The sequence below is a fragment of the Staurois parvus genome, unplaced genomic scaffold, assembly GCF_062004578.1.
Source record: "Staurois parvus isolate SC_StPar_1 unplaced genomic scaffold, SC_StPar_1.0 ptg000576l, whole genome shotgun sequence".
Classification (NCBI taxonomy): Eukaryota; Metazoa; Chordata; class Amphibia; order Anura; family Ranidae; genus Staurois; species Staurois parvus.
The window spans coordinates 2,971,073-2,997,750 of NW_028318372.1; the positions used below are offsets into that span (position 1 = coordinate 2,971,073).

The 26,678-nt window shown below is 44.3% G+C and overlaps 1 protein-coding gene across 1 annotated transcript in view; it reads left to right on the forward strand.

Moving 5' to 3' along the window:
• The window catches only part of CDK6 (cyclin dependent kinase 6), a 225,328-nt gene extending 200,129 nt beyond the window's left edge, over window positions 1–25,199 (forward strand). Inside the window, exons 6-8 of the mRNA XM_089692120.1 lie at window positions 10,822–10,872; window positions 19,762–19,897; window positions 23,070–25,199. Coding sequence (XP_089548246.1) covers window positions 10,822–10,872; window positions 19,762–19,897; window positions 23,070–23,231 — 349 coding nt within the window. The 3' untranslated portion in view covers window positions 23,232–25,199. The remainder of the gene's footprint in view (window positions 1–10,821; window positions 10,873–19,761; window positions 19,898–23,069) is intronic.
• Window positions 25,200–26,678: the final 1,479 nt, after the last annotated feature.

Consider the following 26,678-nt stretch of genomic DNA (forward strand, 5'->3'; position numbering starts at 1 on the left):
TTTGGTATAAAATATATATGGACATACAAACACACATACCACGTACATTTTATTTGTAACCCACACTGTGCAGGAATGGGCAGTGTTCTTCTTTGTAGGTAAACCATAGTGTACTAGTATAAATATATTAAAGAATACGTAAACCCAACATTTCATATTCTTGACATGTGCCTGCTGTACCATGTACTTGTATGAAAAAATATCCTGTTCACTTTGTATTGCTTCGTTTGTGTGAAATAGCTGGTGTTCCTGCCAGTCCCTCTGCTTTCCTGTTGAAAACTGACCACACTAGGATTGAGAGTACAGTGTGGTCCATATTCTGGCTGTGCTGAGAACTCAGCCTGCTCTCCTCCAATGACCAGGCTTGTGCTGCGATTGCCCTACCTTCAGTCAAAATGTGCTACTCTTTGAAAACGTGCGGGGCTGCCATTTATTCTGAATGGCACTCACATGCATCTAAAAACGCAGCACGCTTGCAGATGCGGGACCTGCAGGGAAGTCACATGGTGCTGGTCGCTGCATTTTTTGAAAGGTGCAGGAACCTTTTTCCATGCATTCATCTGCACACTGTTTGCTGTGTGTGTCTGTGACCGGGCGATATTGTCTGACCCCCTGTTAACTTTATGTCCTCCTTTGAAAGAATGCTGCTATTGTTATTGTTTAGTTGTGTGCTTTTGTTTTATGCTCATGTAATTTGCTATGGGCGAGAGGGGGGGTATTCGGGGTGCTACATACCACCCTCCTTAGTTCCCTCATGTGGGGTATGGATTTTCGTGCTCTGTGGGTTCCAATAGATGCACGTAGTGCATCGTTTTTGCACTTTGTTGCATTCTATGGGTGCTTCTGCTTCTTTCTCTGTGGTATACCCATTTGTGTACAAAGTTCTTTCTCTTCTCTTAGGGTTCCCTCTGCCTTGGTGGTAGCCTTTTTTCCCCACTTTCTTTTTTTTTCTGTTCGCCTTGGGGGCTGTGGGGGATGCTCTCCTGGGGCGCCTCCATGGTCGAGTGATTTTTTTTTTTTGTGTTGTCATGACTCTCACTTGGTTGTCACTCAATGTTCAAGGTTTGAACTCACCCCAGAAAGGAACCAAAGTCTTTAAATATCTTCGCTCCTCCAAAGACGATATAGCCTGCCTGCAGGAAACTCACCTGATTTCCTCTTATACCCCATGGTTTTTGGATGGACGTTATGCTCGGGGTTTTTTCCGCCTCAGAGCCGGTAAAGAAGCAGGGAGTCCTCTTGGCGATTCTCAACTCCTTGCTCTTTCAGGAGCATAAAGTTGTTGCGGACCGTCAGGGCTGCTATTTGATAGTCGTAGGGACTCTACAAGATGTGGTGGTTACGATCTGCATGTATCATGCGCCCAATCAGAGACAAACCTGTTTTTTCACGCATCTTTTGTCGATTCTTCAGACTCACCAGAAAGGTCATCTTATGCTTTTGGGCGACTCTAACTTAGTCCTCAATCCTAAACTGGAAAAATCTCCCGCGGGCTCAGCAGTCTGCTCTCCACTCTCTGTGGAGTTTGGGCATATGCTCAGGTCTCATAATCTTGTCGATGCCTGGAGAGAATTTCAACCCACTTCTCGAGATTATACCTTTTATTCCAATCCTCATTCTAGCCATTCTAGTATTGATTACGTTTTTGTGGCCCCTTCTTTCCTTCCACATTTACTCTCGATTGGGATTCCTACGGTACCTTGGTCTGACCATGATCCTATCCTAACGCAGTGTTCAGTCCCATCTCAATGCCCACGGGCTCCCACCTGGTATCTAATTATTCCCTCCTCTCCTTTTCCTCTGTAGTTGATGATTTTGGATCCATTCATTGGATTACTTTCAGAATAATCTGGGTACGGTTTCCTTGTCAGTTACTATTTGGGAAGCTTATAAAGCGGTTATTAGAAGCCATATCATATAATTGACATCCAGGCGGTGTAGGGAACGGGACCACCATAGACGGGCTCTGGAACGTGAGCTTGAGCAGGTCACGGTGCTTTAAGTGGTCTCCAATGGCTGAGCTCCAACGGAAGGTAGATCGCCTTTGTACAGATCTGAACCTTTGACTGACGAGTCTGAGCCTCATTTGCGCTGGTCTCATCAGAAATTTTATACAAATGGCAACAAAATAAGGACTATACTAGCTAATAAGTTACAATCGTTTGTCCCTCGATAACATCATTATACTCTGAAAACTTGGAAATGTTTGAGAACCTCTAACCCTATGCATATAGTTGATGAGTTTTCCCATCACCTTCCAAAACTTTATGCCGGTTCAGGGGATTTCCCGGCGGATGTCATTGATACGTTCCTTCGGGAGACTCCTTTACCTCATATAACAGACGTTCAGAGGGACATGTTGGGTGCTGTTATTATGCAAGATGAACTTAGGCAACAATTCATTTGTTGAAGATGCATAAGCATGCTGGCCCAAATGGTTTCATGGGTCTTTTTTATAAAAAAATTTAGCGATGTTGTAGTCCCTGTTTTGACCCAGGTATTCAGTCAGCTTAAGCAAGACGGTCAGCTGACTTCAGAAATGTTGAAGGCCCAGATAGTGATGATTCCTAAGTCAGGGAAGGATCAGCAATCCTGGTCGAATTACCGCCCTATTTCTGTGTTGAATGTGGATGTGAAAATTCTGCCTAAAACCCTGGCCACTAGACTGAATGCGTTTTAATCCCTACCTTAATCGATAAGGATCAAGTAGGTTTCATGTCTCGACACCAGGCGGCTGATAATGTCTGGTGTTCTGTTTTAATTAGTCACTTCGCTCGAATGAGCTCCCTGAGATCTTATGTTTTTGTCAGTGGACATGACTAAAGCCTTTGACGCTCTTTCTTGGACTTATTTTCAGAGGGCCTTGCGGAGATGGGGTGTGGGAGATGATTTTCTTCTAATTTTGCTCATCTCTTGGGTTTACATGTGAAGTCAGTGGCTATGAATATTTCCCTTCTTCAATCGACTGTGGCGCATCTTAAATTCCAATTTTCGTTTCAATGGACCTTCGCTCTTCCTTATTTGGGAGTTAAACTTATACCTTCTTACGATTTGTTATACCAGGCAAATATTCCTCCCCTACTTTTTCAGATAACCAAATTGATCTCTTCTTGGGAATCCATGACCTTATCTTGGTTCAGTAAGGCTCATGCGATTAAAATGACCTACCTTCTCAAATTACTTTATCCTTTTTGTGTGCTCCCTATACCCTGTATTTTACAATGTCAAATTCTGCGGTTTGTTTGGGGTTCAGGATGCCCCCGCTTGTCTTACCTCTTCTTCAGTTATTCAACTGTTTGCTTTTTCCCCTGGGAGATTCAGCAGCGAAAAGGCCCATGGTTTTACGACTGTTTATTCGTTGATCGCGGGTCAGGGTTTGCGTACATTCGCACAACTTTGAGAGAGCCATGCTATTCCTCCCTCGGAGATATTTCGTTACTTGCAAATACATCATTTTGTTGAACTCTTGATTTCTTTAGGTTTCTTTAGTCTGGCAACCTTGGGTGGACTATCACCCAGTTTCCCACTTTAAAATGAATCTCACTAAGCTCTAATGTGTTGGGATTTGCCCCTCAATCCCCCTACATGGGGGTTGCCTCTTCCGGCTCTCCCTTCAGGTGAACTTCTCTTCTTTTGCTAGTCTGTTTCTTTCCTCCCTCTGCTCTCTTCTTTTTTCTTTCAGTCTTTTCTGGAGTGGGAGAGTCTAGGGTTCCTGACACCTTGGCCCTCTATGGATTTTCTCTTACTTTTTTCTTTCTCCCTTCTTTCACATGGTTTGTTTAAGAAAGACCAATTGGTCGTCATTTGTTATCTGATAGTTCTATGATTCTCTGAAAATATTTTGTCAAGAGGGCGAGGCTCTCTCTGTGTTTTTGGTGTTTTTTTTTAATGTTTGTTATGTATTCTACAAGCGATTGTGGGCTTCGCAGCCCTCTGCCTTATAGTGTGCCATCTGGGCCCCTGAGTGGGCCTTATATGTGTATTCCTGTGTCTCTGTATGGTGTTTCCTTGTCTTCTGTTGTCTGGTGTTGCTTTGTATCATATGATATCATAAATGCAATGGTGCAACGCTGACATAATAATAAAATTAAAAATAAAAACTGTAAACTATAAACAGTAAACAATAAAAGTTTATTGTTTACTATTTACAGTTTTTATTAAGTCAGCCCTGCACCATTGCATTTATGATTTACACTTGTCACATGGTATATGATTAGGTGTTAGCAGCCCCCAAGGGTTAGGAGGTATCTTAGTTAGGAGCGCAGGAGGATCACACCATTATTGTTTGTATCATATGAGTTGTGGTTTGTATGTTTTTCTCACCATGTTTAACCTCCCTGGCGGTATTCCCGAGTGTAGCTCGGGGTAAAGTTTCAGTACCAAAAGCGGTAACCCCGAGCTACACTCGGGCTTACCATGCGGCGTTGCACAGGGATTCCCTACAGCGCTTACCTTGTCCTTTGCTCCCACGATGCGTCCCCTGCAGCGTCCCCGGCCATCTCCTCCGGCCGATGCCGGCATCGGGCTTCCGTGTTCCGGTCCCTGTGACGTCGGGACGTACGGGCGCCGGAACTGGTGGCAAAATTGAAAATTTAAAAAAAATGACATTTTTTTTAAAACGATTATTTCATAGCAAAACATTCCTGTATCAAACCATTTCACATATATTTTGTCCCGAGTGCTTTGTCCTGTCCCCTGCCTGCATTTTGACTGTTCTTTCTGCCTGGAAACTTAGAAAAGTCCACGGCGTCCAAAAAGCGTCCCTTTACGTCAAAAGCGGTTTTAGACCAGCTAGAGAACAGCGATAGTAAATCAGAACCACTTGCAGAATTGAGTGATAATGATTCGTGGGGGAAATTCCTCATCAGACACTGAAAACGATTTTGCGACTTTGCTCAGTGATGTGCGAACTTGGCGCTATATTTCAAATTTCAGTGTTTTTGGTTTGATTATATTATTGAATTAAATGTATTATTATTATATTATTATTTTTTATGAGTATTTATTAAATTATAATTTATGATTTCGTGTTTCAAGTTTTATCCTACCCGGGATGTTTACTAGACTCTTGTTCGGACAGATTTCAGGAAGTTATTCCTAAATTACAGGCCTACAATAAAAAAATTAATATTTCCATGCAAAAAAATGGTACCGCTTTCAGCACCAAAAATCTGAAATAATCATACCGCCAGGGAGGTTAATAAAACGTTAGGTACAAGAAGTTGCAAGCTCCGTGGCTGTGATCCTGATCCTAGCTTCACTGCTTTGCGAATGGTTTCCCTACAACAAGCATGCAACCAGTGAAGTCTGAAAACTCTAAATTATTGTTCAGGGTCAGTGAATTACTAGTCATACGTGAACAGGCAATAGGGCAGGAGGTGCACAGCCAAAGAGGAGCAGTAAGCAAAGTCATGGTATAAACATGTTTACATTGCATATACAGTATATTTACAAGCTATACACAGCAATAAGGCTTTAAAGACATTTACACTCATTGGAAAACTATGCATCCAGCTGATTTTGCACATATACAGTATCTGCAAAAAAAAAGCTGCAAAGAGATTGTAATTTCCCTTTAATCCAGCAGTGATCTGGCCATTATCATTGTAGAAACAATGACGTTCTGCAGAACAAGCCCAGCTCGGTTATGTAAGGGGGAAGTCATATGGCAAGGACACGGCCTCATCGAAGGCTGATTTGAACGCCGCAGCTCAGGCTACGTACATAGCTAGAATGCTTTCCCACGACACAGGTGCCACTTAATGGAATTCACCTTGCTGGAGTACAGAACAAGTGCAAAACCATGGCCAGCAGCTAGTAATCCAGACTGAGGGCTGGAGGGGGGAGCACACAGCCAAGGCTCACACTGATTATGTGAGGGGATTTCTCTAGATCGGACACACCGTCAGCATCATTTAACACTTTTACAGATTCGCAAACTTTTTAGCGGTTTTTGAACTCAATGTATGTCAAAAGTTCACTGAAGTCAGCATAGAAGATAGAGAGTGCCTCTACTACTTCTTTAGAGCAGGGTTTCTTCAGTAAATTGCTCAGGACTCCTCACTCCTTTTGTTTGGAATAACTGACAATCTGGGAACCCCTTTTGCTTATGTTGCAAAGCTGCCTAAGTTATGTGATTGCTTCTAGAAACAGGGTATTTATAAAGTTTTTGTATATCTATACACAGATATTTTGCCTTTCATTTCTATGTTAAACTGAATGGATGGTTTTACAAGATGATGTTTTGCATATACTTTAATCCCTTTATAACAGCCCAACGCATATGTGCAGTGGCAAAACATTCACACACTGCACATATGTGTTGCTGAGTGGCCAAAGTTTATGTGCTGAAGGTGCGCTCCGTGCATGCTCTTAGCCCCAAGAGCGAGCTGTCAAAGACAGCTCCCAGACCAGGCTAAAGATCAGTAGCTGGCGGGACCAGCCTCCAATCATATGACCATTGTGACTGTGGTTATACAATTGCCGTTCCTTTCCATCACGCCAGGGCGGTGGGAAGGGGTTAAAGGAAATTTTACTATGAGCAGCCATCGCGTATGTCCTTTCTGTAAACAGGGCTGCTGATAAGGCAGTACAGCTGGCCTTTCTGTACCAGGCCCGGGCCCCATCAGTTCAAAAGGGGGCCCCAGCACCTGCTGAGCAGGAGGGCTGGCTGTACTGCCTTATTGTTGACTCTTGTGGCTCTCCCTGCAGCGCTGTCTATACCGATCGCGCCTGTGTCCATTCATCACTGAAGCATAGTAAACTGTGTTTACTACGTAGTCAGTTTGTGAATGAACAAGAAGTCTCTCAGCACATTTATTCATTGCCCAGTGCAGTTGATAGAGGGTCTGATGAATTTATGCCCTCAGTCCCTTTCTCTGTCTCAAATGTGAGCCATCACTGCCCCCAACAGGGCAGTTAAAAATATGAAAAAATAAATTAAATAATACAATTCTTTAGAAAATTGTAAGAAAAAAGAAAATTCTAAAAAATAATTTGAAAACAAAATGACTCAAATGTACTTTGTTCTCTGAAGAGCCTGCTTTATTCTCGCACTAGCACACTGCAACCGCATGGGTCTTGTTCAATGGGGGTATCATTTCTGCCATAGCTGCAAAGCATAACATCGCATCTGTGGCATTTGAGGAAAAATATCATTTGATATTTTTTGGGGGGGAGGGTTAGGGGGCTGTCATGTAGGCTGTATGGGGTCCTGTAATTTCTAATACAGTAGCAGCACTGTCTGTAAAAACGATTTGACCTGGAGCAAGCATGCAAAAAGGGAAGCCAAAACTCCTGACTTATTTATCTGTCCCGGGTCAGATGTGGGGTGAGGTCAGTAGTGAAAGGAGAGCATCATGATGAGAGCACATATAAGTGGAAATTGGATTGGCATTTGGGGTAAAATGAGGATAGAAAAATGCACCGAGACCTGGGGTGGCATTAGCATCAGAGGGGGGGGGAAGTGAGGTAGAAAGTAGCAGCAGTGAAAAATTGGGGTACATTTGTAGTGGAAGCCAACAGCAGAGAGAGACTGGAGAGCAGGATGAGAAATAAACCAGAAGCTAGAGTAAAATCAGCAATGTGGGCTAAAAGAGTGTTAAATAGACAAGGAGCTGGGCAGAGAGCTGCAGCAGAGTGGGACTAGGAGCTAAAGTGAGGTCAGAGTGGGAAGGTAGATGGGCCTGCAGGCAAGTGCAGTATACTTTCTCTGCTGCACGTAATGCTCGTCTGCAACGGCAATGCATGGGATGGAGGAAGTCCAGAGCAATCTAGTTCCTCTATAGTTTACTCAGTTACAGGGAGGAAGCTATCTGATTGGATGCTGGCACCCCATTTGACTTCAGCAGCCATCTTGGGTCAGGCAGTGTCTATTTAAGACCCCGGGTTTGGCGCGCATTTTGCAAGTGCCTAGAGTAGGGACAGGTCCCCTGTCTGTCAGCAGGAAAAGGTTCCGAAGAAGTAGGAAAAGTGTAGGGACACACTATCCTTCCTGGAAGCCTCCCCATTTGGGTGCAGACTAGCCAGGTCACAATTTTCCACTTCTCAAAACAGACGCTGTTGGCTCCTGTGGTCCATTACTGTACTGCCCCTTTGCTGTCACAACTTGTGAGTGCTCCCAGTCAGGTTGTTTTCACCAGTGGGCCTGTTTGTTTTTGCTGGACTTTGTTATAATATATTCTTGAAATTGCAACTGGACTTTGCGTGTTTTCTGTCTGCCGCACCACGCTACACCTACCCACAGGCCAAGAGTTGGTGAAAACACAGGTAATGAGAGTGGGGAGCAGAGTAACAAACTGATCAAGTGCAGTGGTAAGATCAGCAGTGAAGTAAGCAAGGGTGAGAAATAGACCAGGAGCTCTAATGGGATGAGCTGTGAAGAGGGGGTGGAGTTGGAGATGGATTGGGAGTTGATGGTTACATCAGAGGTAGACATTGGGGAGAAGGGTAAGAAATGTTCTGGATCAACAGGGAAGGGAGACTATTAACACTTAGTGGATTGTATGAGCATTGGTGTCAGATGGAATCCAACTTTTCCTCCAACTCATCTCATGTCTGTAGGCACCAGTAACCAAACCCACCAACCAACCAACACTTATGAATGATCATTCTTGTCTTATAAACAACATCATTTCCAGCATCCATTCTTTTCTCTTCGCCAGATGGTCTCAATCAGTACATATCTGGCTGAGAGCTGTACAGCGGGTGTCTGCTGAAAATTTGGACGCTCTTCAAGAAGCTGTTGTATCATCATACAGTGCGATTCCAATTTCTGGAAAGAATCACACTGCGGAGATAAACGGGAGGTTGGCCATGTCATGGCCGTCTACCTGAGGCCGTGAGAATATTCTTTTGGATTTCTTCCACGGAAGATGATCAAAGACCGAAGAGTGACGACATGTTGGGTTTTTGGTTGAGAACCAACATTTTGCATCTCTTTAGGCACGTGTGAAATATTCACATGAATTCCACAGAAATGCTGTGCCAGGGCCTCCTGAAGGTACAGACATCTGTGATTGTATCATAATAATAGATAGCTAGCTTTTTGATATATTTTGGGGTTGGATCAACAGCTCAGAATAGCTCAGAAATTCCCTGGTGTCACAGCTGCCAGGAGCTACGTTTAAACCGGCCAGTGGAGCTACTGGGGCTAGAGCATCCTCCTTCTCCCAGCTTATGCCCTCTCCAGCTGCGGCACCCCCTCCCCCACTTTAGTGCCCCCTAGAATAGAAATTCCATGGTGGTGTCACGGCTATTTAGATTAAAACGGGTCAGCTGTGTAACTACTGAGATCAGAGTTCCTCTGCTACCACCACCACATCTTCTCCTGCTGTGGGTCCTCTCCAGCTGTGCATCCCCATACTTTAGTGAAGTGGTCTCCAATCTGCTGCCCTTTGCTGCTTTTATCCAGCCCTTGGGGCACTATTTCATCTACCGATACCAACAATGGGGCATAATTCCCAATTATCCACCAATGAAGGGACACAGTTCCTCCCAATGAAACCAACGATGTGGCACAATTCCTCTCAATGACACCAATAACAGGGCCCAATTACACCAACAATGGGGCACAGTTCCTCCCAATGACACCAACAATGGGGTACAATTCCTCCCACTGACACCAAAGATGGGGCATTATTTTTTTCCACTGACATTGGGACTTTTTCTACTCCCAGTGACCAAAGTCTGGCCCATCTAAAGTCTGAAGGAGAGTAAACTGGCCCTTTGTTTAGAACGTTTGGAAACCCCTGCTGTAGTGCCCCACTGTAAACCTATGAATCCACAGCATGCTGTGGGGAATTGGTGAATCCTACACTGCTGGGGGCACATACTGCTTGGTAACACAAATTGCTAATCAGCGAATCACATAGTCGCAATTAAGGCATGTAGACGACTTGCTGAAGTTCAAACCAAGCAGCAGAATGGGGAAGAAAGGGGATTTAAGTGACTTTGAACGTGGCATGATTGTTGGTGCCAGATGGGCTGGTCTGAGTACTTCTAAAATTGCTGGTCTACTGGGATTTAAATGCACAACCATCTCTAGGGTTTACAGAGAATGGTCCGAAAAAGAGAAAATGTCAAGTGAGCAGCAGTTGTGAAATGCCTTGTTGATGTCAGAGGTGAATGGGCAGACTGGTTGCTGTGACATTCAGATGGTAGGGTCAGAATTTGGTGTAAACAACATGAAAGCATGGATCCATCCTGCCTTGTATCAGCGGTTCAGGATGGTGGTGGTGGTGTAATGGTGGGGGGGGAGATTTTCTTGGCACTAGCAAGGTGGACCTAATAAAGTGGCCGGTGAGTGTATTTAATGTTTGTTCAAAGCTGAACACTGGGATAACCAAATATTGGTTGAATAGAAGAGGCATGTGTATTCTAAATTGAATGTTGGTGTCTATTTGTAGTTCTTCCAGATCAATACAGTTATCCAATGTGAAAGACCAGTCACTGCTGCTCTCCCTCCTTGTGCATGGTGACAGGTCTTGTCTCCATCCCCCCCTTTGGTTTTCTACAAGCAGCCTGTAGGGGGTGGACACGCTGGGTCCCTTCCACAGCTCTGCTTCATGCACTGGCTATGTACAGCACAGCAATGATGTAACTGCTACGTTTACAAGGTGTTATCTGGGTTTGCAAAAACATTTGATGCACATAAAGAGAATTTGTATCATTTGTGTCTATTGAGGAAAATATTTAAATAAATTATTTTATCCAAACTTGAGCTTTAAGTATGTCATCTTTCAAATACAATAACATTATACTAAAGATTGTTCCCAACAGATCAGCATGTTGACTAATTACAATGCTGTGTTTCTCTTTAAGGCCCCTGTTTTGTGGAACCTCAGACGTGGATCAGCTAGAAAAAATATTTGAGTAAGTCAATACAATTATGTTTTTACCAAAAACATTCAAATCTTATAAGTTTGTTCATATTGCATATGAGTTTTGTTTTCACTGTATGAAATAAACCCATCAGTGGCACCAGGCTGTACGGTATGTGGGGCTCTATCTCCCTCTTGTGTACACTCCTTAGAACTCTTTACAAAGTCATATAATCTAGAGCAGTGATGGTGAACCTTTTTGAGCCCGAGTGCCCAAACTGCAACCCAAAACCAACTTATTTCTTTCAAAGTGCCAACACTGCAATGAAACCTGAATATCGAGCTTTTGGTTTAGAAAAAACAACTCGTACAGTAGTGCAAACTAATTAACAGTACAGGGATGACCAGAGACTGCGGACACAGTACAGGGATGACCAGAGACTGCGGACACAGTACAGGGATGACCAGAGACTGCGGACGCAGTACAGGGATGACCAGAGACTGCGGACACAGTACAGGGATGACCAGAGACTGCGGACACAGTACAGGGATGACCAGAGACTGCGGACAGTACAGGGATGACCAGAGACTGCGGACAGTACAGGGATGACCAGAGACTGCGGACACAGTACAGGGATGACCAGAGACTGCGGACACAGTACAGGAGAGGACCAGAGACTGCGGACACAGTACAGGGATGACCAGAGACTGCGGACAGTACAGGAGATGACCAGAGACTGCGGACATAGTACAGGGATGACCAGAGACTGCAGACACAGTACAGGGATGACCAGAGACTGCAGACACAGTACAGGGATGACCAGAGACTGCGGACAGTACAGGGATGACCAGAGACTGCGGACACAGTACAGGGATGACCAGAGACTGCAGACACAGTACAGGGATGACCAGAGACTGCGGACAGTACAGGAGATGACCAGAGACTGCGGACACAGTACAGGAGATGACCAGAGACTGCGGACACAGTACAGGAGATGACCAGAGACTGCGAACAGTACAGAAGATGACCAGAGACTGCGGACAGTACAGGAGATGACCAGAGACTGCGGACAGTACAGGGATGACCAGAGACTGCGGACACAGTACAGGGATGACCAGAGACTGCGGACAGTACAGGGATGACCAGTGACTGCGGACAGTACAGGGATGACCAGAGACTGCGGAAAGTACAGGAGATGACCAGAGACTGCAGACACAGTACAGGGATGACCAGAGACTGCAGACACAGTACAGGGATGACCAGAGACTGCAGACACAGTACAGGGATGACCAGAGACTGCGGACACAGTACAGGAGATGACCAGAGACTGCGGACACAGTACAAGGATGACCAGAGACTGCGGACACAGTACAGGGATGACCAGAGACTGCGGACAGTACAGGAGATGACCAGAGACTGCGGACACAGTACAGGAGATGACCAGAGACTGCGGACACAGTACAGGAGATGACCAGAGACTGCGGACACAGTACAGGAGATGACCAGAGACTGCGGACACAGTACAGGAGATGACCAGAGACTGCGAACAGTACAGAAGATGACCAGAGACTGCGGACAGTACAGGAGATGACCAGAGACTGCGGACAGTACAGGAGATGACCAGAGACTGCGGACACAGTACAGGGATGACCAGAGACTGCGGACACAGTACAGGGATGACCAGAGACTGCGGACAGTACAGGGATGACCAGAGACTGCGGACACAGTACAGGAGATGACCAGAGACTGCGGACACAGTACAGGGATGACCAGTGACTGCGGACAGTACAGGGATGACCAGAGACTGCGGAAAGTACAGGAGATGACCAGAGACTACGGACAGTACAGGAGATGACCAGAGACTGCGGACAGTACAGGAGATGACCAGAGACTGCGGAAAGTACAGGAGATGACCAGAGACTGCGGACAGTACAGGAGATGACCAGAGACTGCGGACAGTACAGGAGATGACCAGAGACTGCGGACACAGTACAGGAGATGACCAGAGACTGCGGACACAGTACAGGAGATGACCAGAGACTGCGGACACAGTACAGGAGATGACCAGAGACTGCGAACAGTACAGAAGATGACCAGAGACTGCGGACAGTACAGGAGATGACCAGAGACTGCGGACAGTACAGGAGATGACCAGAGACTGCGGACACAGTACAGGGATGACCAGAGACTGCGGACACAGTACAGGGATGACCAGAGACTGCGGACAGTACAGGGATGACCAGAGACTGCGGACATAGTACAGGAGATGACCAGAGACTGCGGACACAGTACAGGGATGACCAGTGACTGCGGACAGTACAGGGATGACCAGAGACTGCGGAAAGTACAGGAGATGACCAGAGACTACGGACAGTACAGGAGATGACCAGAGACTGCGGACAGTACAGGAGATGACCAGAGACTGCGGAAAGTACAGGAGATGACCAGAGACTGCGGACAGTACAGGAGATGACCAGAGACTGCGGACAGTACAGGAGATGACCAGAGACTGCGGACACAGTACAGGAGATGACCAGAGACTGCGGACACAGTACAGGAGATGACCAGAGACTGCGAACAGTACAGAAGATGACCAGAGACTGCGGACAGTACAGGAGATGACCAGAGACTGCGGACAGTACAGGGATGACCAGAGACTGCGGACACAGTACAGGGATGACCAGAGACTGCGGAAAGTACAGGAGATGACCAGAGACTGCGGACAGTACAGGAGATGACCAGAGACTGCGGACAGTACAGGAGATGACCAGAGACTGCAGACACAGTACAGGGATGACCAGAGACTGCAGACACAGTACAGGGATGACCAGAGACTGCAGACACAGTACAGGGATGACCAGAGACTGCGGACACAGTACAGGAGATGACCAGAGACTGCGGACACAGTACAGGGATGGCCAGAGACTGCGGACACAGTACAGGGATGACCAGAGACTGCGGACAGTACAGGAGATGACCAGAGACTGCGGACACAGTACAGGGATGACCAGTGACTGCGGACAGTACAGGGATGACCAGAGACTGCGGAAAGTACAGGAGATGACCAGAGACTGCAGACACAGTACAGGGATGACCAGAGACTGCAGACACAGTACAGGGATGACCAGAGACTGCAGACACAGTACAGGGATGACCAGAGACTGCGGACACAGTACAGGAGATGACCAGAGACTGCGGACACAGTACAGGGATGACCAGAGACTGCGGACACAGTACAGGGATGACCAGAGACTGCGGACAGTACATGAGATGACCAGAGACTGCGGACACAGTACAGGAGATGACCAGAGACTGCGGACACAGTACAGGAGATGACCAGAGACTGCGAACAGTACAGAAGATGACCAGAGACTGCGGACAGTACAGGAGATGACCAGAGACTGCGGACAGTACAGGGATGACCAGAGACTGCGGACACAGTACAGGGATGACCAGAGACTGCGGACAGTACAGGGATGACCAGAGACTGCGGACACAGTACAGGAGATGACCAGAGACTGCGGACACAGTACAGGGATGACCAGTGACTGCGGACAGTACAGGGATGACCAGAGACTGCGGACAGCACAGGGATGACCAGAGACTGCGGACAGCACAGGGATGACCAGAGACTGCGGACAGCACAGGGATGACTGCTGACCTTTGGGGAGGGAGGGGGAGCGGGTACCTGAATTTGACAGGTACCCGCTCTTACTTCCGCAGAGTTTTTTTTTTTATCTTACCTGTTCCTTTATCCAGCCGCACGTTGTCTTCCCGGCTTCTGTAGTGTGGGCGCTCGTCGGACAGCCGGATGCCCAGTGCGCATGCGCGAGAAGCGCTGCGCTTTGTGATTGGTCCGGCGGCTTCTGGGATCTGTCATGTGTCCCAGGTACCGCCTTACCATTCACAAAGAGCACTGCTTCTTGTGCATGCGCACTGGGGACCCGGCTGTCACGCACACTACAGCCGGGAAGACAGCGCGCCGCTGGATTCTCCTGGCGTGCCTACAGATAAGGCTCGGCGTGCCGGCTGTGGCACGCGTGCCACGGGTTCGCCATCACTGATCTATAGTTATTGTAATACAGAGGGAAGCCTGTGAAACAGGGGTGTCCAACCTTTTGACTTTCCTGGGCTACATTGGAGGAAGAGGAATTGTCTTGGGCCACACACAAAATGCACTAATGATAAGGATATTTTATTTATTTATTTCAGGTACTTATATAGCGATGTCAATTTACGCAGCGCTTTACATATATATTGTACATTCACATCAGTCCCTAACCCTCAAGGGGTGTACAATCTAAGGTATTATAAATATGAATCGGTGTCCAAATAATATTCTGTAATTACCTGAGAAAAATCACTAACGAAAGTCCCACTTTCACCCTTGAAAGTATAAATCAATAATAATAATAAATCTTCTTAGTGTCCATACAATTGTTCCGTGAAAAAAACAAAATTAAAGTCCATAAATCTTTCTTCCAATTTAAAACTCTCCATATAAATCCAGTAAATGCCAAATAAATAATAGGCCAGCCTTTTTAAAATAAGTCCAGAGGAGGATACGGATCAACCGAAACCTTATGGATACCTTCTGATCCCCCAATGCTCTTTCCAGTACTCTTGCCTCCTTAGTACTCCAAACCATTCATAGAAAGAAAACAAATCCAAATAGTGCAGTATGTTTGAGATGTATAACACCACGCTTTAATAGAAATATGCTTACATAAAACGCCAATAAAATAGCATAAAAGATCCCATGACTCCACTTCAAGCAGCTTCCAGGAACGCCAAACAGTAATACCATACTTAAAATGGCCGCTCCGCTACTTCCAGTTTCTCGGGCAATGTCCCAAGTCACATCCCTTGATGCGTTTCGTCACTTCCTTGACTTCCTCATAAGGGGTGTCATATGAGGAAGTCAAGGAAGTGACGAAACGCGTCAAGGGACGTAATGTTGCCCGAGAAAGCAGAAGTAGCGTAGCGGCCATTTTAAGTGTGGTATTACTGTTTGGTGTTCCTGGACACTTTTTTTATACACTAATTATTCAATATCTGGTTGGTTAGATAGATTTAGAAGCAATTCTCAATGAACTCTCATATTTTGGTTCTAATTTTGCCCTGTGTGCACTTCATCATTGAAAATAGATGCTCAGAAATATAGGTGCTGCTGAAAACTGATGACATGAATAAGGCGTGAAGAGTGGGAGATTTTTCTTTGGGAAGATAAAACTTATAAAAGTCCAGTAAAGAGACACTGTCAAATTTTTCTTTGGCTACGTGTTTGCGAAGTGTAAACACATTTTTATGATCTTGTGTTGGGATGCATTCATAGCTGTCTTGTGCTGCATGCAATTCTATTCTCAAGGATGAAGTACACAAAGGGCAAAATTAGAACCCAAATATCTGAGAATTCATAGAGAATTGCTACTACATCCATCCACCAACCAGATATTGAATGGGCTGCATATGGCCCATGGGTTGCAGATTGGACACCCCTGTTGTGAAACATCTATTTGTCAGACTGGTCATGAAGGACTGAGCTGGCTGATAATGAGCTACAAAGATGGCCTATCCCCTGGAAGACATATACTATAAGGTCAGAGGTGTGAGGACTCTTAACCATTTCACCTATAGGAGTTTGTTGGACATTCCGTTCCAAAACCATACAGTTGATCTTCCCTCCTTGAGACTATAACAGTCTCCACTCTTCTCACAATATTTTGGTGTGTATTTGCAAATTTGTGCTCTATCTGTGAAGTCACGTACTGATGTTGGATGAAAAGACCTTACTCTCATTTGTATGTGGGAAATTGTGTCCATTTAGCAAGGTGTTGATGTTGGATGAGAAGACCTAATTCATAATTGTTATTTCATTGAATAAGTGTTCAGTAGGGTCAGATCTCTGTGTAGGCCACTAGTGTTCCTGGTGAGTTTGTATGCTAGAATTTGTGTCCATTGAGGTCAGGTACTGATGTAGGATGGGAAGACCTAGCTTGCAAACATAGTTCCAATTCATCTTAAAAGTGTACAGCAGGGTTGAGGTCAGGGCTTTGTGCAGGCATTAGTTTGGTGCACAGGAATACAGTCATCCTAGGACCAGAAAAGAGCTTTCACCAAACCGTTGGCACAAAGTGGCATTTCATGTCATCTCATAGGTGCTTTGTTGAGGTCAGGGCTCTGTGCAGGCCACTGGAGTTTCTGATGAGTTTGTATGTGAGTATTTGTGTCCATTCAATCAAAAAAGAATTTGGGAGGTCAGTTATTAATGTTAAATGAGAAGACCCAACTCATAATTGGTATCTTAACTCATAGGTGTTCAGTAGGATTGAGATTAAGGCACTGTGCAGGCCACTAGTTTTCCTGGTAAATTGTTGGAATTTCTGTCCATTGAGGTCAGGTATTGATTTATCCTGGGAAGACTTAGCTTGCAATCAAAGTTCCAATTTACCCCAAAGGTGTTCAGTAAGGTTTAGGTCAGGACTCTGTGTGGGCCACTCAAATTACTTCACATCAGACTCATTAAACCATGTCTTTATGGAGCTGGCTTTTTGCACAGGAACACAGTCATCCTGAACCAGAAAAGGGCTTTCACCAAACCGTTGTCACAAAGTGTCATTTCATTTCATCTCATAGGTGTTCAGTTGAGGTCATAGCTCTGTGCAGGCCACTGAAGTTTCTGATGCGTTTGTATGTGGGAATTCAACCAAAAAAGCATTTTGAAGTCAGGTATTGACATTGGATGAGAATACCTAGCTCATAATTGGCATTTCATCTCATAGGCATTCAGTAGGATTGAGGTCAGGTCTCTGTGTGGGCCACTAGTGTTCCTGACCTCAACTGGACACCTATGAGATGAAATGAGATGTGACAGGATGACTGTGTTCCTGTGCACAATTCCATAAAGATATGGCCTAATGAATTTGGTGTGAAGTGGCCTGCACAGAGCCCTACTACTATAACCCTACTGAACACCTTTGGGGTAAATTGGGACTTTGATTGCAAGCCTGGTCTTCTCATCCTACATTAGTACCTTACATAAATGGACACAAATTCCAACATTCAAACTCACCAGGAACACTAGTGGCCCACACAGAGCCCTGATCTCATCCTGCTGAGATGAAATGCTGATTATGAGCTAGGATTTCTCATCCAACATCAATACCTAACCTCACAAACGTGGCTTTTTTTGGCTGAATGGACACAACTTCCCCCCATACAAACTCATCAGAAACTCTAGAGGCCAGTCGAGGTCAGGGCTTTGTGCAGGTCACTCTAGTTTCTCCACACCAAACTCATTGAGCCATGTCTTTATGCAACTGGTTTTGTGCACAGGAACACAGTTATCCTAGATCGGAATTTGTTTCCACAAAGTGGGAAATCCAAATTGTCCAAAATGTCTTTGTATGCTGTACCATTAATAGAACCTTTTACTAGAAAACCTCAATCATTTGGAGGGGTTTGGCCATACAGTATAGCAATTATTTAGTCCTGAACCAATTTTGTGTGCTTACTAAGCACTTTTATTGGTTGACTTATGACATGCCTCTGCATCTCAGCACCTGCACTAGTGAATTCAGTATTATTGGTGGTCATCTAATGCTGTGAAACCCACTGCCCAGCCATTTCCCTCTGGTTGGAGGCTACATGGCTGGGGGCTTTTTTATAGTGAGTGTGCTGTGTAGCAAGTACAGTTGTTTAAGTAACAGAAACATGTTTTAACGCAAATAACGTGTAATCTCATGCCAAAACCTTTTTTTACATTTCGGATTAAATGGCAAAGGTTATAAACTCTGTCAGATTTCTACTGCTATCTCTGCCTGTTGCTTCCTGTTAGCAGAGACACAACAGGATATTTGTGGAAATTTCCCCAAAGTGAGGAGTAATGCACTCTGACATCAGAGCAGGTGTCACCATTGGATTAATTTGGACTCTTCCTTACTTTCTCTAACATTATTCGTCACCAGGATAAATTGAGAGGTTAGATCTTTCCAATGGAACCCAAACCACAAACTTGAAAAACTTGATTTGTTAGCAGTAAAAACTCTGACAGTTGTCACCAAGACAGGTGTCACCATTGGAAGATTTTGGATTCTTCCTCACTTTCTCTAACACTTATGGTCACCTGGACAAATTATGAGGTTAGATCTCCCCAATGGGACCCAGACAGCAATAAAACTTGACACAGTTGCCTTTTGGTGTAGCATTTGTGCACACGTCTGATATTTGTATTCGGTTCAATCAAAGGATCATTCATTTTACAAATGCCAAGTTTTTTCTAACTGTTGTCTGTGTTCCCATTGGGAAGATGTCACCTCACTTCTTGTCCCTATGTCAGTGGTAAGAGAAATGGTCATCAATGAGACAGGAGAACACAGACAATAATATTAACCTAACTGAGGTTTTAATCCTTCCCAGTTTTAACAGAAAAAAAGGACTTCCAGGCTTGCACTTCAAGGATTTGTTTCCACATTTGACTGTAGTGTATGTTTAAAAGAGCCACCAATCTAAATCTCAACCTAAATGGATTGAAGAGTTTCTAACTGAGGTTTTAATCCTTCCCAGTTTTAATAGAAAAAAAGGACTTCCAGGCTTGCACTTCAAGGATTTGTTTCCACATTTGACTGTAGTGTATGTTTAAAAGAGCCACAAATCTAAATCTCAACCTAAATGGATTGAAGAGTTTCTTACTGAGGTTTTAATCCTTCCCAGTTTTAATAGAAAAAAAGGACTTCCAGGCTTGCACTTCAAGGATTTGTTTCCACATTTGACTGTAGTGTATGTTTAAAAGAGCCACAAATCTAAATCTCAACCTAAATGGATTGAAGAGTTTCTACTGTATTTAAATCCCACTGTATACACAAAAAAGTATCCTCGGTTAAAATAGGTAAGCCATAATGGGTTCACAAGTAGTCACCTTGTGTCTTCTCCTCCTCCCAGTGTCATTGGTCTCCCAAAAGAAGACGCGTGGCCTAGTGAAGTAGCCATCCCACAAAAAGCCTTCCATTTCCGGCACCCGAAGCCCATAGAAGACATTGTTCCAGACATTGATGAACTAGGCAAAGATTTACTAATCGTGAGTTTTTACAACTTTTATCAGAATTTGTCAGTAAGAAGGCATTTGGTCCTAAAGTGAAGCTTTACTTTTAAGACTCATTCCCATATATGCTGACACCCATAGTCTGTGAAAGGGCCATGCCTTTAAGCAGCTGGAGCTGCCAGGTGCTGCGTTCAGGCAGCCTATTCATGTCTATGGGGAAGTAGTGGCTGCAGAGACAGAGGCGCTCATCCTAATTTACCTTGGCCACCAATATCAAGGCACCGACAGGAAGAAGATTTTACAGTAAAACGTAAAGATTGCATGTCTGAATTTATTAGTTCCATGTCAGTGCAACACTTAACATAAATGTATTTGGCCCATCTTAAGGGAGAAGTAGGATGGTTTAGGGCCAATTTTATTTCAGATGTTTATATTTGTTTGCTATTTGTATGCATAGGGTTGGGAGTTTATGAAGCAAGGCTAACACACTACACCACTCCACTTTGTTATTTAAAACTATTTTCTGCAGCGAGAGCACAGTAGAAGCAATTTGCATTCAAACTCTTGCTCTTTAAAGCAGAACTTCACCCAAAAGGGGAAGTTCCGCTTATTGGCACCCACCACCCCCTTCACTGCAACATTTGGCACTTATTAGGGGGGAGGGGGAAGCAGGTACCTGATTTTGACAGGTACTTGCTCCTACGTCTGGGTAGATGTGCCACGGCGATCTGAGCTGGAAGTTGGCCCCCCACAGCCTTCTGAGACACTTCACAGATCCCGCAGCGAGCTTCATGCATGCGTAGTAGGAAACCAGCTGTGAAGGCTTCACTGCCAGTTTCCCTCACTTAACATGTCGGCGCCTGTACCCGAACCTGATTGACGGATTGGCTCGGGTGAGGACATCATTTGATCCCTGGACAGGTAAGTGTCCTTATATTAAAAGTCAGCAGCTACAGTATTTGTAGCTGCTGACTATTAATTTTTTGGGGGGAACCTGGAGCTCTACTTTAAAGCGCACCTTCACTCTCTCATGGATGGATAGTGCTTTTTATTATTTTTTTTTTTTAGCAGAGGCCCTAGAGAATAAAATAGTGGGTTTTACAATTTTTTTTATGTAACATGGTATTTTTCAAACACAGTTTTTTTGGAAAAAATACATATTAATGAATTTTAGTGCGCTCAATCATGATATATAATAACATGTTGTTTGGTAAAATATAAAAGATAATGTTGCACCGTGTAAATAGATACCTAACATGCCATGCTATAAAATTGCATACATCCATAGAGCGCCATCAATTTATGGTACCTTTTGAAAAAAATTGATTGAATAAACTGAGTACAGTAATCATAAATACGTGTGGTCAATTTAACATAAAATATCATGCATTATCTATGAGCCCTATGAAGACCCCCACACCTCTGAGAAGTGATCAAGGTTGAGAATAGGTCAAATCTCAATGTGCAAAAAAATTCACCTCAAATATACATAAAGATTAGTAGAAAATTTTCAAAAACAAAAAATACAATAACAAAAAGTCCATATAGACATAAACCATAGTCCATAAGTATGAGAAGAAAATTCCACAAATCAAAGGTATTATTGTAGACAATGCTGTAAGTGCAAATGTAGATAAACTTGCTTGAACTGGGCACTCTGGTGACCAGTTCAAGCAAGTTTATCTACATTTGCACTTACAGCATTGTCTACAATAATACCACCAAAGTAATATTACCACCACCACCAAAGTAATGAATGGAGGCCTACCAGAAATGGAGACCCCTTAATTACAGGGGGTCCCAACCAGCTTTAAAATGTAGAGCACTGGCAGACATCCCGTATCACGCCCCAAAACATGGAACTTCCCGGACTCCAACTCGAATGTAAACTAAAAGTGTAGTGCCAGACAAGGTCATGAAAAAAAAAACATGCCTCTCATAGTGCAATACTTATCAAAAAATTCTTTATTTGCGCAAATAGGATCCTACTTACAAGCTGTAGAACAATTAAAAGAATTCACATGAACCGTATCCAAGATGGCCGACAGCGCAATAACATCAGAGGGAGGCTCTGCCTGGGCTGCCCTTCAGAGGGGTGAGGGTCCTCATAGGGCATATGTATGCACTAATTTTGTTTAACTATTACAGTGTTTTATTTTCAATTTTTGATCACTTTTCAGAGGTGTGAAGGTCTCCATAGTTCTCATAAAGTTTTAAGGGTTCACCTAGCGCAGTATCCATTTGAATTAACCTTTTAAGAGACGATATCCTCTTATATTTTTGCAGCTTTGTGACTTCAGTTGATTGTGGATTTGCGCGGTTTGATCTTACATACAAAATTTATGATACCTAAAAGTCTCTATAGGGGATGCTTTAAAAGCCTTTACAGGTTACTAGTTTAGAGTTACTAAAGAAGCCAGGTGCTAGATTCCAACTATTGGAACATTGTAATGCATAGAGCCAGAAGTGACCACTGAGACAGTGGGATAGCAATAGTCATTAAACACAAATGAACTCCCCAAAATAATGACAGTTAGTAATGGGCTCTGGATCATCCATGTGTGAGGATAGTTCAGGTGTGTGTCTATGTCATTCACACAAGGCAGCAGCTTCCAGGGTGAAACAAGTTTATTGAATAAAATAACAGCAAAAAAAAAACATTTAATGGTAATGAAGGGGCGGACTGACAACTCATGGGGCCCCGGGCAATAGGGGATCATGGGCCCGTGTCCTCGCCCACACCCAAAAATCCTGTGAAAGGTACCAGGGGCATCTCATGGAGCCCCCTACTGACCCTGGGCCCTTGGGCAGTGCCCGGGTGCCTGAATGGTCAGTCCGCCCCTGTGGTAATGGTATCCTACATGGTTTTGGGCTGCCCGACTGCACGGGAGAGCTGGGGAGGCACCCCGGTAAAAGCAATCCAGTTGCTATTTCGTCGCTAGGATTGCTTTTACATTACAGGGCATAGCTGGCTTTAAAAAAAAGATACGATAGCTGCAGGCATCATCCCGGTATCTCCACTTTAAGTCCAGGACGTCATATGATGGGCTATTTAGGTATGCCCCACCCCCATGTAACACATGTCCTTGGCAGCTAGGCTACACCCCTGAGTTGTTGTAAGACTTAAGAAGAACTGAATTAGGCAGTTATAGACATCATCTTCCCACACTTACATCTGTTTTTCTTTGTTTTGTTTTGTTTTTTTCAGAAATGTCTGACATTTAGCCCTGCAAATCGGGTGACGGCATTCAGCGCCTTGTCCCATCCTTACTTCGATGACTTACAGACACACAAAGACAGTTCAGAACGTCACAGGCCCAATGGACAGAAGGCTGGAGAGGACAGTACAACTGAAACAAAGAATCCCTAAGCCAAGGAAGGTCAAAATATAGACTTGGCCAAGTAGCCATGAGGTTCTGAGTGTCACACAGCTTATCCTGGGCACCTGACCTGCAGTCTCCTTTGTGTACCTGCAAACAAACCAATCAATGCAAGCTGTGTGCAGCTTATTTTTCTATTTTTTATAATTTTTTATTTTATTTTTTTTTTAGTCTGGGTTGTCTCCAGTTTAAAGCAAAGCTGCTGATCAATGTTGCTGCCTTTTTTTTCTTTTAATTTAACTTTAAAAACATAAGTAGAACTGAAAGTGAACTGGCATCCAACACAGGATGGACTCTTCCTACAGCTGCTGACCGAATGACTCCTTTTTTCATATTTTTGGTTAAAAATTTTTTCCTGTTGTGCTCTATACTGCAGCCATCTTGAGGCCTTGGTGACATCAATAGCCCATAATGAATTTACAGATTTGATCTCATTAATGTCAGCTTAGCCAGCAAACTGGTTCTGTAACATGTGGGATAAAATGAGTGTATATTTTACACGTGGTTGTATTAAATTATCTTAGTCAGTACTATCTTGGAGTTGGGGCTTTGAAAAAGAAGAACTAGAGCAGGCTTATCTAGTAAGGCAGTGCAGAGTTCAAGTGCAAAATGCCAAAGCAACCAATTGTCTTCTGATTCCAAATTGTAGTCAGATCAATTTAAAGGTGGCCACAGGCATGAAGTGATTTCTGTCCATTCCATCCAATCCTGGCTACGATAAATAGGTAAAGTGAATAGATAAAGGTAAATAGTGGTTGGATTGGCTTGGTACATATACCATCTATCTCCACATTCCATGGCCTACATACACTGCGGGGACAAGGTCATCCAGCATCTAGAACAGATTCCAAACTGCACCTCCCCCCCCGCCCTCCCCAAAATGTATGAGCATTGTACGTCAGCAAAACTCCGCACCCTCAAAAAAAATGAAGCATTTACTGCACGCTAACCCCTTAAGCATACAGTTGCAAGAAAAAGTATGTGAACCCCTTGGGATTACGTGAAGTTTTGCATGAATTGGGCATAAAATGTGCTCTGAACATCATCTAAGTCACAACAATAGAAGAACACAGTCTGCTGAACATAATACAACACAAACATTAGATGTTGCCATGGTTTAATTGCACATAACATGTAAACATTCATAGTGCAGGGAGGAAAAAGTATGTGAACCTTTGGACTTAATAACTGGTTGACCCTCCTTTGGTAGCAATAACCTCAACCAAACGTTTCCTGTAGTTGCAGATCAGACCTGCACAACGATCTGGAGTAATTTTGGACCACTCCTCTTCACAAAACTGTTTCAGTGTAGCAATATTCTTGGGATGTCTGGTGTGAATCGCTCTCTTAAGGTCATGCCACAGCATTTCAATCGGGTTGAGGTCAGGACTCTGACTGGGCCACTCCAGAAGGCGTATTCTGTGCTGTTGCAGCCATTGTTTTGTTGAATTACTTGTATGCTTTGGGTCATTGTCCTGTTGCATCACCCATCCTCTGCGGAGCTTCAGTTGGCGGACAGATGGTCGTACGTTTTCCTGCAAAATGTCTTGATAAACTCTGGAATTCATTTTCCCATCAATGACAACAATCTGTCCAGGCCCTGAGGCAGCAAAGCAGCCCCAAACCATGATGCTCCCTCCGCCGTGTTTTACAGTGGGGATGAGGTTTTGATGTTAGTGTGCTGTGCCTTTTTTTCTCCATACATAGTGTTGTGTGTTCTTCCCAAACAACTCAATCTTGGTTTCATCTGTCCACAGTATATTTTGCCAGTAGTGCTGTGGAACATCCAGGTGCTCTTTTGCAAACTTCAAACGTGCTGCAATATTCTTTTTGGACAGCAATGGCTTCCTCCGTGGTGTCCTCCCATGTACTCCATTCTTGTTTAATGTTTTCCTTATTGTAGATGTGTCAACAAAAATGTTAGCATGTGCCAGAGATTTCTGTAGGTCTTTAGCTGACACTCTGGGATTCTTCTTTACCTCATGCAGCATTCTGCACTGTGCTCTTGCAGTCATTTTTACAGGACGACCACGCCTAGGGAGAGTAGCAACAGTGCTAAACTTTCTCCATTTGTAGACAGTCTGTCTTACCGTGGACACATGAACATCAAGGCTTTTGGAGATACTTTGGTAACCCTTTCCAGCTTCATGCAAGTCAACAATTCTTGATCGTAGGTCTTCTGAGAGCTCTTTTCTGCGAGGCATGGTTCACATCAGACAGTGCTTCTTGAAACCAGTAAACCCAAAACAGGTGTGTGTTTTTTAAGGGCAGGACAGCTGTCAGCAACACATCCAATATCATCACACTGATTGGAGTCAAGGTTGGCTCACTCCTGGCTCCAATTAGCTCTGGGAGAAGTCATTAAGCTAGGGCCTCACATACTTTTTCCTCCCTGCACTGTGAATGTTTACATGTTATGTGCAATTAAACCATGGCAACATCTAATGTTTGTGTAGTATTACGTTCAGCAGACTGTGTTCTTCTATTGTTGTGACTTAGATGACGTTCAGAGGACATTTTATGCCCAATTCATGCAAAACTCCACGTAATCCCAAGGGGTTCACATACTTTTTCTTGCAACTGTATATATATCTCTTGCAAGCCAAAATTCTCTCCAAACAAAAATTCCCCCTCCTCCCAGTACAAATTCCCCCCCTGTTGAAATCCTCCTCCCAGCACAAATCTTTAACCCCCCTGGGTTTCCTTACCTATTTCCATCTCCTCTTTGCTGGCAGGAGATGGGGGCAGGCAAGAAAACCCTGCACAGTCCTGATCTGACAGTCCCGAAGCAGGAGTGTTGCAGTGGCAGGAGGAATAGCTGAAGGGGAGAGAGAGCACAGCCTGCACCTCCTCCCGTCTCTCTTCTGCTCTCCTTATTCCGCTTGTCACTTCCCACACCAAGCTGATAGGAGTAATGATGCTGCTGTCACTACTCCTATCCACTTGTAGCAGCAGGAACTCTCCAAGTGACACCAAATATGATACCACAGAGCCCGGGGAATCTGTGCGCTGCCTGCTGTCAGTCACAAGGGATGACTTGAGGGGGAACTAGTCCCTCAGCTTCGGCATCAGGTTCCACTCTCTGTCAACATTACAGCTTGCTAGGAGCCTGCGGACTGTGAAAATTATTATTATTATTATACAGTATTTATAAAGCGCCAATAGTTCGCTCAGCGCTGTACATTACAAAGGGGGACAGAACATGTGACAGAACAATACCAATACAATGCAAAACATGAGGGGATCGAGGGCCCTGCTCTTTCGAGAAAATGACAGCATCTTTAACAACCAGTGACAGGAGGGGTGGAGGTGACACTGACAAATATGCTGCTTTAATACTGAGTGTACAAAGACATGTACTGTGTCCATTTCTATATGCCAAATTATAGTTGGTCCTAATTATTTCCAGTTTCCTTATCTATGAACTGGAGGAAATT